The 12,088-nt window shown below is 41.0% G+C and overlaps 1 protein-coding gene across 1 annotated transcript in view; it reads right to left on the reverse strand.

The window, feature by feature from the left end:
• The window catches only part of AIM1 (absent in melanoma 1), a 308,315-nt gene extending 296,596 nt beyond the window's left edge, over window positions 1-11,719 (reverse strand). Inside the window, exon 1 of the mRNA XM_006881177.1 lies at window positions 11,544-11,719. Coding sequence (XP_006881239.1) covers window positions 11,544-11,719 — 176 coding nt within the window. The remainder of the gene's footprint in view (window positions 1-11,543) is intronic.
• Between the last annotated feature and the right edge of the window lie 369 nt (window positions 11,720-12,088).

Genomic DNA, 12,088 nt, shown 5'->3' on the forward strand with positions numbered 1-12,088 from the left:
ATTGTCCCTCCTTCCCCGGCAGAGCATCTGGTGGCTTCGAACCGTGTGCCTCTGGGATTGTAGTTGCAGCTCCTTACCACTAGGCCACCAGAGCTCCCCAAATTCTTATTATATTTTCCATTTATCCTTATAAACAAAAACCTTATCTAACTAAAGAATACAAGCAAGTATCCGAAATAATACTCCTGCTTATTAGCTAATCAGTTTACAAACTAAGAGGTATATTATACGTGCTGTCTTTATGCCATACTTCTTGTATCATCTTTGGGATATAATTTCTCATCACACTCTACTCTGTGGGATATAACAACCCAAGCTTCTAATAAGTGAGATTAAGTTTGAACCATGGGCTTGAAATGTCTTATAACAATAATAAATAAAGCCTGCAGCCAATTTTCTTCACCACAGAATATTTTGCCAAGTTTAACAGTAATGTACTTTTACTTATTTAGTTGCAGTTTATGAGAAGAAAAAAAATAAAACACACTTGTTAATTCTGTTTCATTTTTTTCCTGCACTAACTGTCATTTATAACACTGGCTTCTGAATTTCTGATTTAACAAAATTTTTCCAGCATTTCAATGTGTATGTTCTATGAATTTGCATATTTCTCTATACTATGTAACACAGGAGTTGTCTAATATAAAAAATTCATTTTCTTTCCTATATATGTTACAATTTCTGTTTATGAAATTAAATAAATTTATTCTTGGGAAGTAAAAAAGGCAGTAATAACTGCAGTGATTAACCTGGGGGAGGGTATAATCTATATTTGGTCTTATATACAATTCACTAGTGGGAGAAGTTGGAACATCACAGATGATCTTTGACTTCTCTGCCTCATTAAACATCCTTGAAGTCTCCCAGTACTTTGTCAAAATGATCTCCTACAGAGAGGTCTCTGTCATTGCTTTAGTCCCACTGAACAAGCCGATCCAGCAGATGTACAGCCTGCTGGGAAAACACCACCAAACAAGTGCTTACTCTGGTGTGAAGACCTCTTCTCTCATAAATGTGATTCCACAGAGGTATTGTGGTGAGGCATTTGGGTTTGCCTAATCAAATTCTGTGTTAGGTGAGCTATAAGTGAGCTAACGAGAGCCACAAACAATTGACTGGTCTTTCTTGCCAAACTCCCACAAGAGCCAGACATTCAAACACATTCTTCGCCTTAAAAATTCTTAGGGACAAGATACTGAATTCAAATTTCAAACCCTTCTGGGAAAAAGTCCAGAATTCATTTTCCCAAAATAAATATCTAGAAAGGCATCTGTTGGATGGGCCAAGTAATTTGTTATAAAAAGACAGGCTGTTATTAAGAAAAACAACTTGCTTCAAGAACAGGCAATACTGTACCACTCTTCTTGACAGAAATACCACCTCACGGAATTATTTTAACAAACGTACAGAAGACATCAAGTTAGCCACATACTCTAAATAACTTTTTTTGGGTAAATAAACCTATATAAAGACAGCACTTTTCTGGTGGTTAGAACCTACCAGTGGCTGCTCAGGAGAAAGATGACCAATCTCCTCCCATGTGATCTATAACCTGGGAAATTTGCTATGAGTTCTGACTGGATGGGTTTGTGTTTTGTTTCTTAATAGCTTTACAACATTAATTTGATCACATGCAGATGATAAAGCAGCAAGTCTCCGCTTCGTCCTTACAAATAAGATTTATGACCAAAAGGTAAAAAATAAAAAAGAAATAAACACAAGTCTCAACAGTCTTCTACAGGTCTTTAACAAGGCACCTACTGCTGCTTTTATGCAGACTGAGTAGTTTTGTGACTGCAAGTATAGAAACAGAGGGTGCTGAAGTGATCTACTAATAGAGATAAATGACAAAGATTATCCTATATTAATATAAATTTATATTATTTATATCCTATAAATTTAGGCTACAAATGCAGTTCTGGAGATACTCCTCTAACTTCCAAAAACAACATTCATCTTTGATTACTAAATAAGATGTATTTAGACTCTTCTAAAGTAGCACTAACAATCAAAAGGCATAAAGGGGTGACAGATCTGGTGGCACCTGAGCCTTTAGGATCCTTAAGTCATCTGTTTAACTCTACTTCCAAAGTAGAAAAAAAAAAAGTAATTATTAATTTGACTCCTCAGAAAATCAAAACGGCCGAACTAGTTGAACATTTCTTAAGCTCAAGGAACGGAAGAACAAATTCAAACCTCGAGTTGCTATAATCAAGAATGCTTTAGGCAGAATATTAAATGACCCAGGAAGTATTAAAAAGAAAATGGAAAGAATATACTGAGTCTACTGAGCCACTGTATCAAAAGGAATTGGCAGACACAGAAGAATTTCATGAAGTAACATTTGACCAAGAGCCTATTGTGACGAAGGAAGAAGTTCAGGCTGCTTTGAAGGAAATAGCAAAAAATAAGGCCCCAGGAATAGATGATACACCAATTGATGTATTTCAGCTATCAGATACATCCCTGGATGTACTTACCAAGTTGTGCCAAGAAATCTGGAGAACAACACTTGGCCAACTGACTAGAAGAGATCTATATTTGTTCCCGTTCCAAAGAAAGGTAACTCAACAGAGTGTGGAAACTACAGAACAATATCATCGATTTCACATCACATGCAACCAAGATTCTACTGAAGATGATCCAAAAACAACTGGAACAGCACATCAGCAGAGAACTGCCAGAAGTCCAGGCTGGGTTTAGAAGAGGTTGTGGTACTAGGAATATTGTAGCTGATGTTAAATGGATCTTAGCTGAAAGCAGGAAATACCAGAGGAATGTCTATCTGTGTTTCATTGATTATGCAAAGGTGTTTGGCTATGTGGATCACAACAAACTGTAGCTAATTCTGAGAAGAATGGGAATCCCAGAACACTTGATCCTGCTAATGCAAAACCAATACTTGGACCAAGAGGTAGTCATCAGAACAGAGCAAGGAAACACTGTATGGTTCCAAATAGGGAAGGGTGTACACCAGGGATGTGTCCTATCCCCATACCTTTTCAATCTGTGTGCAGAGCAGATTATCCAGGAGGCTGGGCTCTATGAGGAGAAGTGTGGGGTCAGGATTGGTGAAAAATCCATCAACAATCTGCATTATGCAGATGACACAACCCTGCTGGCTGAAACTGAGGAGAACCTGAAGCACTTGCTGCAAAGGGTGAAGGACTGCAGTTTTCAATATGGATTGAGGCTCAATGTCAAGAAAAAAAGATTCTCACCACTGGACCAATTGGCAGTATCAGGATGGATGGTAAAGAGATTGAGTTTGGTAACAACTTTAGTTTGCTTGGCTCCACAGTCAACACTCTTGGCACCAGCAGCCAGGAAATTAAAAGACGTATTGCCATGGAAACATCTGCTGTTAGGGACCTCTCCAAGGCACTGAATGGTGTCACTCTGGAGACTAAGATGTGTCTGATACAGGCCATGGTCTTTGCAATCACTTGTTATGTGTCAGAGAGTTGGACAATGACTGAGGATAGAAGGAGAATTGATGCCTTTGAGCTGTGGTGCTGGAGAAGAGTATTGAGTGTGCCATGGACTGCTAAGAAAACAAACAGATTTATCCTGAAAAGGGTTAAACCTGGCTGCTCTTTGGAGGCAAGGATTCTGAGGCTTCAGTTTGACATACTTTGGACATGTTGTAAGGAGGGAGAGGTCCTTAGAGAGGGACATCATGCTTGGGAGGGTGGAGGGACAGCACAGGAGAGGAAGACCCTCTATGTGGTGGATTGATTCAGCGACTGGGGTAATCGGGATGGGTGTGTTGGAGGCAGTGCTAGTGGCACAAGATAGAGAGGGTTTAGGGATGTTGTACATAGGGTCACTATGAGTCATAAGTGACTCGATGGCACCTAACAACAATAACAACTATTACACAAACAAGCACAACTACAATAACTCTTTTTTTCTTCTTCCCAATATCCAAAGCACTTTATTGCAGATCTGGGAGAACAGAGACAATCTTTTCAAACATTGCCTCCCCATCTTACAATAACTCTTAATGCAACTGTCACATCTACTTCCATGTGTTTAAATTATGGAGTAGCTGCATTGGATTCTTGGGCTTCGTGTGACATACTTTGGACATGTTGTAAGGAGAGACAGGTCTTTGGAGAGGGACATCATGCTTGGTAGGGTAGAGAGACAGCGCAGGAGGGGAAGACCCTCTATGAGGTGGATTGATTCAGTGACTGGGGTAATCGGGATGGGTGTGTCAGAGGCAATGCAATTGGCACAGGATAGAGCAGGGTTTAGGGCTGTTGTACATAGGGTCACTATAAGTCGCAAACGACTCGACGGCACATAACAACAACAACAAGCTGCATTGGTTGAGCTAAATGCTTTACATATATATTATACAATCTTCATAGATTCCTGTAAGGTGTTATTCTTTTCATTTTATAGATATAGAAACTGACATAAAAAAAGTTAAAAATTTACCCAAATGGTGGCAAACTGATTTACCACTGAGAGTGTCTAGCATAAAAGTTCATGCTTTTCCCACTGCAGGATGGTCTCAGAGCTACTATAATTTTTTATCATTTGTTATCTGCCAGGCCCTATGTTGTTTTAGATATAGTGTGTTGTTTGCCAACTTGATGGCACATGACAATAATAACAAAAATAATGCTAAGAGTTTGGTCACAGACCATGAAACTGAAATCAGAGAAGTAATGTAACTTCTCTAACTTGTTGCCAGTAAGTTAGAGCTAAAATCTAAATTCCTGGCCTATCAATAATGAAACAAAATAAACCTTAAATTTAAAACTCTCATGTTTGTATAAACTAAATAAGGGACATAAACCAATATAAACAAGAGCCTTAGTACTTAGTATCTCAACACTGCTATAACTTAAATACCACAAGTGGCTGGCTCTAACAAACAGAAATGTGTTCTTTCACAGGTTAGGAGGCTATTAGTCATCATAATTCAGCTTGCCAACTCTAGGGGAAAGCTTTCTCTTTCAGTTGGCTCTGGGTGATGATCCTTAACTCTTTCAACACCTGCAAGCCCAGTATTCCTACCTGTATCTTGGCAAGAATCTTCCCAAGGTCTAGGAGGTTCTCAGCACTAGGACCCTAGATCCCAAGGATGAATTCTGCTTCTGACTTTTCTTTCTTAGTGGTTATCTGATTCACCTGCTTGTTTAGTCCCCTTTCTATCTCAAAAACAATTTCTTCAAGATGCAATCTAATCCTGTAGATTTTATCTTGCCCAACTATATAACAACTCAGTGTCAATGAGTCAGAACCAACTCATAGCTTATCCTCCAGCACAAAAGTTCTAAATAGCACAGAAGGAGATAGTCCGTCTTTCTTCCTTGGAGCAGATGGTAGATTCAAACTGGTGGTCTAATAGATAAAAAGTTGCATAGCCAACACAAAGTCAAGCAGTTCTAATCCACCAGCTGCTCCTTAAGAGAAGATAGGCAATCTCTTCTCATATAATTTATAGCCACTAAAGCCTACTGAAGGGTTAGCTATGAGTCAGTCTCAGCTTGATGGTATATAAAAAAAATAAATAAAACTGTCTAAAATCTTGCCTCAATAATGCCATCAAACTAAAAAACTCACTGCAATCCAGCCAGTTCCTAGGCACAGAACCTCCAGCAGGATTCTAAGGTAGTAAATATTAATGAGAGGAAACTGCCTATTTTTTTCTCCTAGAGCTACTGATGGATTTGAATGGCTAGAGATGCAAAATCTTTTGGTTAGCAGCCCAATATGCTATGAACTATGCCACCACAGCTCCTTATTAAGATCATGTGTGATGTTACTGATAACCTTCAAGTCAAGCATGACTCATAGCGACCCTATGAAGAAAAGGCCTGAAGCCTTTCTATAACTATTGATATTTATCAAAGTTCATAGAGTTTTCAGAGACATGTTGTTTAGGAAGTGCACACCACTAGAGGATAGAATTTACAACAAAATATAAGTGGAGGATAATCATGTCGAGAAGCTGTGTTGCAATGCTGAAGGCACATGGTTAGAGGCCACCAGACACCCAGCAGCAGAAGGATTGGTGACTGCCAACTGAAAACTGACTGGAGTGTCAGCTATAGGTCAGTTCTGACTTTATGGTATACAACAACAACAACAATCACATCACATCACATCACGGAGATGATTACATCAATGATCTGCCAAACTAAATTATCACAAATCTACCAAACCACAAAAACTTATGGCCTAGCCAAGTTAACATATATTCCACACATTCAATTCATGACAATCACTTTAAATTTAACATTGTTGTTAAGTGCTATTGAGTTGACTACAACTCATAGTGATCCTAGAAACAGGAGATTAGAATCTTGCCCTATCTTGTACCATCCTCAGATTTCCATCATGCTCAAGTCCACAGTTACAGTTAATGTGTCAAGTTGAAGGTCTTCCTCTCTTTTCTGTTTTCAAGGACTGGCCCCTCCTGAGAACATACCCAAACTATGTGCGACCAAGTTTCACCATCTCTCCCTCTATGAAGCATCCTGGTTGTACCTCCTCCAAGATAGACTGTTTGTTTTTTGGCAGTCCATGGGATATTGAGTACTATTCTCCAACACCACAACTCAAAGGCATTGATTCATCTTCTGTCATCCTTATTCATTGCCCAACATTCAGATGAACAGGAAGCAATTAAAAAAAAAACAAAACAAAACCATGGCTTGGGCAAAAAACAGACTTATCTGGCTAAGTATTTTATGTTTAAAAAAATGATTAAGCCTTTTTAGAGTTCCAAACATTAAACCAGTCACAAAAGACTGAAAACTAGAATCAAATATAAATATATAAATGATGAGGACTAACATTTTATAGTTCCAAGATGTTTTTCTAAGATATTTTGAAAAATCATTCTCTGAAGGAAAACAAAGTCTTCCAGATAATACTGTGCAAAAGAGGATCGATTTTCAGTGAGATGGATTCACACAGTGACTGCAACAATGGAAGATTATGAGAATGGCATAGGAAGATCAGGAAAATGGTGTCTGCTGGATGACTATGAGTCAGAGTTGACTCGATGGTACCTAAAAGCAAAAACAAACCTCAGCATGTGTTTCCTGGGTGGTACAAGACATTTACACTCAGCTGTTGGTGGTTTGAACCCACCACAGGGACTCTAGTGGTGTAGCCCATAGAGAGCCATGTTGCTATGCCTTTCTGATGGTCTGGATGCATCAATGGTTCTGCAAGAGAAAGATGGGCAATCTCCTCCCATGTGACCTACAGCCTAAGAAACTCAATGGAGGGTCAACCATGAGTCAGTTCTAACTCAATGACAATGAGAGTTTTTGAACGATAACACAAAGGCAAGGCCTGGTGATAAGCCCCTGTAGAGATTTAACCAATAAAGTCTTGGGGAGCAGCAGCTGTCCATTGTAACATGTGGGGTTGCTATGAGTTAGCATCAACCGGAAGACAATGCTATTATTTTGTTTTGTAGCCTCACAGCCTTCTAATGATATATACAGTGATTAGTTGCGTGCTTCTTATTGTTGTTGTTATAGGTGTAAAAGGTCCACTAAATAACAAAAAATGCAAGAGAAGTTTACAGATCTGAAACTTGAGCTGGTACCTTGATTCCAAGTTAGGTCTCCGCCCATCCATTGAAGATACTCTGCCCTTTGGCACTGGCTATACTCCTCCATTGAAACTAGGTCTGCTGATTTTCAGACGATTACAAGGTACATCCACTTCTTTCTCACACAGCAGAGAACATTAATATCTGCTTCTAGGTTCAGGGTTCAATTCATTTTTATGATGGTCTTTTTTAATTCATTGCATTGACTTTTAGCTAATAGCCCATTTTTAATCAAAGGAACACTGGAGGAAAAATTTAAAAAAAGAAACCACCATTTCTACTACATGGGGGGAGGGGAGTTAATAAAATTACTACTCAGTACTACCCAAAGGGAAGCACAGTAATAAGAATAAGAGCAACAGCTAAGATTTATTGAGGACTCACAAAGTACCAGTCACTGTCTTGAACACTGCATGTGAAGTAACATTTTCATTTTTATGAGAACCTATTTATTATGTCCATTTTGAGGATGAAGAAAGTAACATACAAAGAGGTTTAAAACTTTCCTAGGATGTCATAGCTGAGTATAATAGTAAGTAGAACAGGCATTTCAACCTACATAAAAAATCCACTTTCTAAATCAAAGTGTAAACCCATGTAAATGATGGTATCATTCATAGCTGCTAAAGGGAGTCTGCTCAAGGCTTGCCATTCCCTTCTATACACACCACTAGACTGACTGAAGGTAAGACCTAAGGCTGACTCAAAGAGCAGCTACTTTATTTCCATGGAAAAATAACATTGTACCAATGAGTTTACCAAAACCAAGCTGGAAAAAAAAAAAAGTTACATATGAATTTCAGGGAATGAAGAAGCCATATTCAAATTATTTCATGTAAAGAAAAATGTGACAGGTATTAGTTTTAAAGCATTCATTTTCGCTGTTGTTATGTGTCGTCGAGTCACTTGCGACTCATAGTGACCCTGTGTACAAGAGCCTTAAACACTGCCCTATCCTGTGCCATCTCCGACACACTAATTCCCACCACCCCAATCACGGAATCGATCCATCTCACTGAGGGTCTTCCTCTCCTGCACCGTTCCTTCCCTCTCCCAAATATGATGTCCCTCTCCAAGGACCAGTCCCTCCTGCCCAAAGTATGTCAGAAAAAGCTTCAGAATCCTTGCCTCCAAGGAGCATTCTGGCTTCACCTTCCCCAGAACAAACCTGTTTGTTCTCCTAGCAGTCCATGGCATATTCAACACTCTTCTCCAGCACCACAACTCAAAGGCATCAATTCTCTTTCTATCATGCCTACTCACTGTGCAACTGTCCAATGCATACATACTAGATCTAATATATTTGCAGAACACAGAAATTTTTAATCAATAAACTTTACCCATCACTGAAATGGTAAGTGGTTCTAGGAAAAGATGGTTTCCCCCTTCCCATCTAACATTGTTACTCTATTTTTCTTCTGTTGTACCTCCTGGCTTTTATAATGAAAATGATCACAGTTTTATATTACCTGAGTTTCTACTTTGTGCCAAATATTGTGTAAAAAGGTCTTATATTTAATCACATAAACTCTGATTTATAATTCCAATAGTCCCTGTAAGAATTACTATTGTTTTCATTTACAAAGGAAAAAAAACTGAGATTTAGAGTGAGAAGTAGGATGCCTACAGTTACATAGCAAGAGTATTGATTCATTGTTGTCTGACAGAAAGCCCATTATATTAATCAAATGAGCCCCACAAGTAAATGGAGCTGCCTGATCACACCTACTCATTCATGCAAAGGGCCACCCTGCATAACCAGACAAGCTCCACCACCTCCAGGTCCCCCACAGAAGTGAGCAGAAATTATCAGATGGCACAAAAGAGCGACATTGGCCAGAAACTGAAAAGAAATCTAAAGAAACCTAACTGTGGTTTAGAGAGCTCTGGTGGCCTAATGGCAAGAAGCTGTGCTGCCATCCCAAAGGCAGTGTGAGGCCACCAGCTGCTCTGCGGGAGAAGGATGGGCAGTCTCTTCCAGTGTGCTTAACTGTCTCTGAAAACCTGCCAGAGGGTCACCTATGGGTGGGTTCTGACCAGAAATAGATACTCTCTTCTAGAAATTAATGGAATATTCTAAAGATGATCTCCTTTCAAAAATACTCCAAAGACAAATCAGTACATTTAGTTTTTGGAATATTCATCTTAGTTCCAGTAGAAAGAATGTGTGCTTTCCAAATTGAAATGAAAAAAGAGGCTCAAGTAGAGAAGCAAAACTTCTATTTAAATGATAGTCTAAATTATTTTTATTTGAATAAATTATCTACATCTGTATTTTGATTGACAGTTGATGATGGAAGCAGGTCAGATAAAAAAGAACACCTTGAAATGGAAATGTTTAACATCGCTACTGAGTGAATGGGGGCGAAACACTCACTGTTACTTATGGCATTTGGTTAGAAATTCAACAGATAACTATTTTGTTAGAAATGTCAATCTAGATTTTGCATTGTAAGTCTTTGTATAGACAAAATTTGTTGTTCCTGTTACCACTATGGATGATAAAACAGAAGGGAAAAAAATGTATCTTCTGTCTTACCATTCCTCCCCTCTCACCTGTCACATCTACAGACTGCCTCTTTTGTGCTTCCTGGGAAGTACTGTACATTATTTTCCTAGGGTTGTCACTGCTCATGGTGCAAGCTTACCTGGAACTGTTCCCTCCCCTTTTGGGTCTGACTAATCCACTCCAGTCATTCTCCTCCTTAGGAGACCTTCCTAGAAACTCTCATCCATGCAGGCACTCATTATTGCATTTGCTCCTGTTTCTTTTTGGTCTCTTCTAGTGACTCCAAAGAATCTTTGGGGACAGACAATACTCTCATTGCTCTGTATTTTCTAACACTTGCTACTTAGAGTCTTGGTGGCACAGTCCCAAGGAGTCGTGCTGCTGAGCCAGAAGCAGTGCCTCTCTAGCTATTTGAATGCACAAGTGTTTCCACATGAGAAAGACCAAAAATTTCCTCCCATGCAATGTATAGCCTTGGAAAACCTTTAGAGGGTCAGCTGTGAGTCAAATCCAAACTCAACTGCAATGAACAAGATTTATACTTTGCTAAAAGTGCCTGGTGTTCAGCAATTTTTTACTAAATTCATGAAAAAAGACTGAAAAATTAACCTTTTAAACTAAAAGAGGAAAATCTTTTGAAATTGCATGAATACAACACTAGCCTGGCCCTCAATGTCACACCAATTTATTTCAGAAACATATAAAGAAACATTTTCTAGACATTACCAACTGTCTTCCATGAAAAAACATTCCGTATCTTCCTAGTTACATAAATTTTCTGTTATTTCCAACTGATTGTAATCCCTATCAATTCTGACAGTAAAAATGAACATTGAGGATCAAACCACCACAAAATTGTGAAAAAGTCACAAAAGCCATTAAATCTGTAATAACGACGTCCTGCCTGCCCATTTCACTGCAGACAAGCCAGCCTTTCTCAGTATCTCCATTCACGAAAGGAGTAACCCTCCCTGACACTTCCTCTCCCATCCTGATCATGAAGTATTATACCTGCAGAGTGTTCCAAGAGCTGCACACTAAAAGCAGAGTTACCAAAAGTATTACATAAGCCCACGGTAGAGATTATATCATCATTGATTATGGTTATAACTCTTGACTATCCTCCAGACCTTCTGAGCTTACAGATCAACAGTGCAGAGACTTCATAAATAGAACAATGGGCACAAGTTTCTCTCCCAGGTGCTGGGTTAGAGGCAGCGACCACCTAGGTGTTGGTCCACCTGCAGTGGCCCCATCTGAGTGTCTGGGACCCTGTTGAAGTTCTGCCCCGGGGGTGGGGGGGAGGAGAGGACCCCTGGGCTTTCATCGGGGGGGGGGGTGTCTGGTGGCGCTGAGGGTGGAGAGGACGGGGGCCAGGGGACAGGAGTGGAGGGCTGAGCTGCTCTAGGAGGAGGTGGGATGGGGCATCAGGACGGCGGCACTTACCTGGCCTCCTCGAGGAGCGCGGAGGGCGGGTGCGGGATGAACACTCCACACTCGGTCGGGGAAGGCTGCTGCTTCTTCTTGGAGCGCCAGATGTGGAAGGAGCTGTGCTTCTTGGGGGCCTTGGATGGGCTGCACTCCCCGGACTCTCCCCGAGGGGGCGACGACGACAGCGGCATCTTCTCGTCCGCCGGTGGCTCGGACGCTGCCCTTTCTGCGGGCTGGCCCTTGGGGAAGAACATCCTGGGGTGCCAGCTCGCCCGCCTTTCCCAGCGCAACGTCGGACCCCGCCCCCTGGCCGCCTGCGCGGGGCACGGCCGAGAGCGAGAGGACGCGGGCAGCGCCGACTGTGAGCGCCCGCGGCCCGTCCCCGGCAGCAGCCCGGCAGCGGCACAGCGCCCCCGTGAGGCGGCGGCGGAGCGGGGTGCGAGTGCAGGTGAGGCGCTCGCTTCGGGAATCCCCGGGGAGGCCAACCTGGCGGCGCACACAGGCCGCGCGGCAGCGACACCTGCTGGACACACTGAACAGCGCGTCTCCTGAGGCTGCAT

Source organism: Elephantulus edwardii, unplaced genomic scaffold (genome assembly GCF_000299155.1).
Source record: "Elephantulus edwardii isolate Elephantulus edwardi_28Jun2011 unplaced genomic scaffold, EleEdw1.0 scaffold00013, whole genome shotgun sequence".
Taxonomy (NCBI): domain Eukaryota; kingdom Metazoa; phylum Chordata; class Mammalia; order Macroscelidea; family Macroscelididae; genus Elephantulus; species Elephantulus edwardii.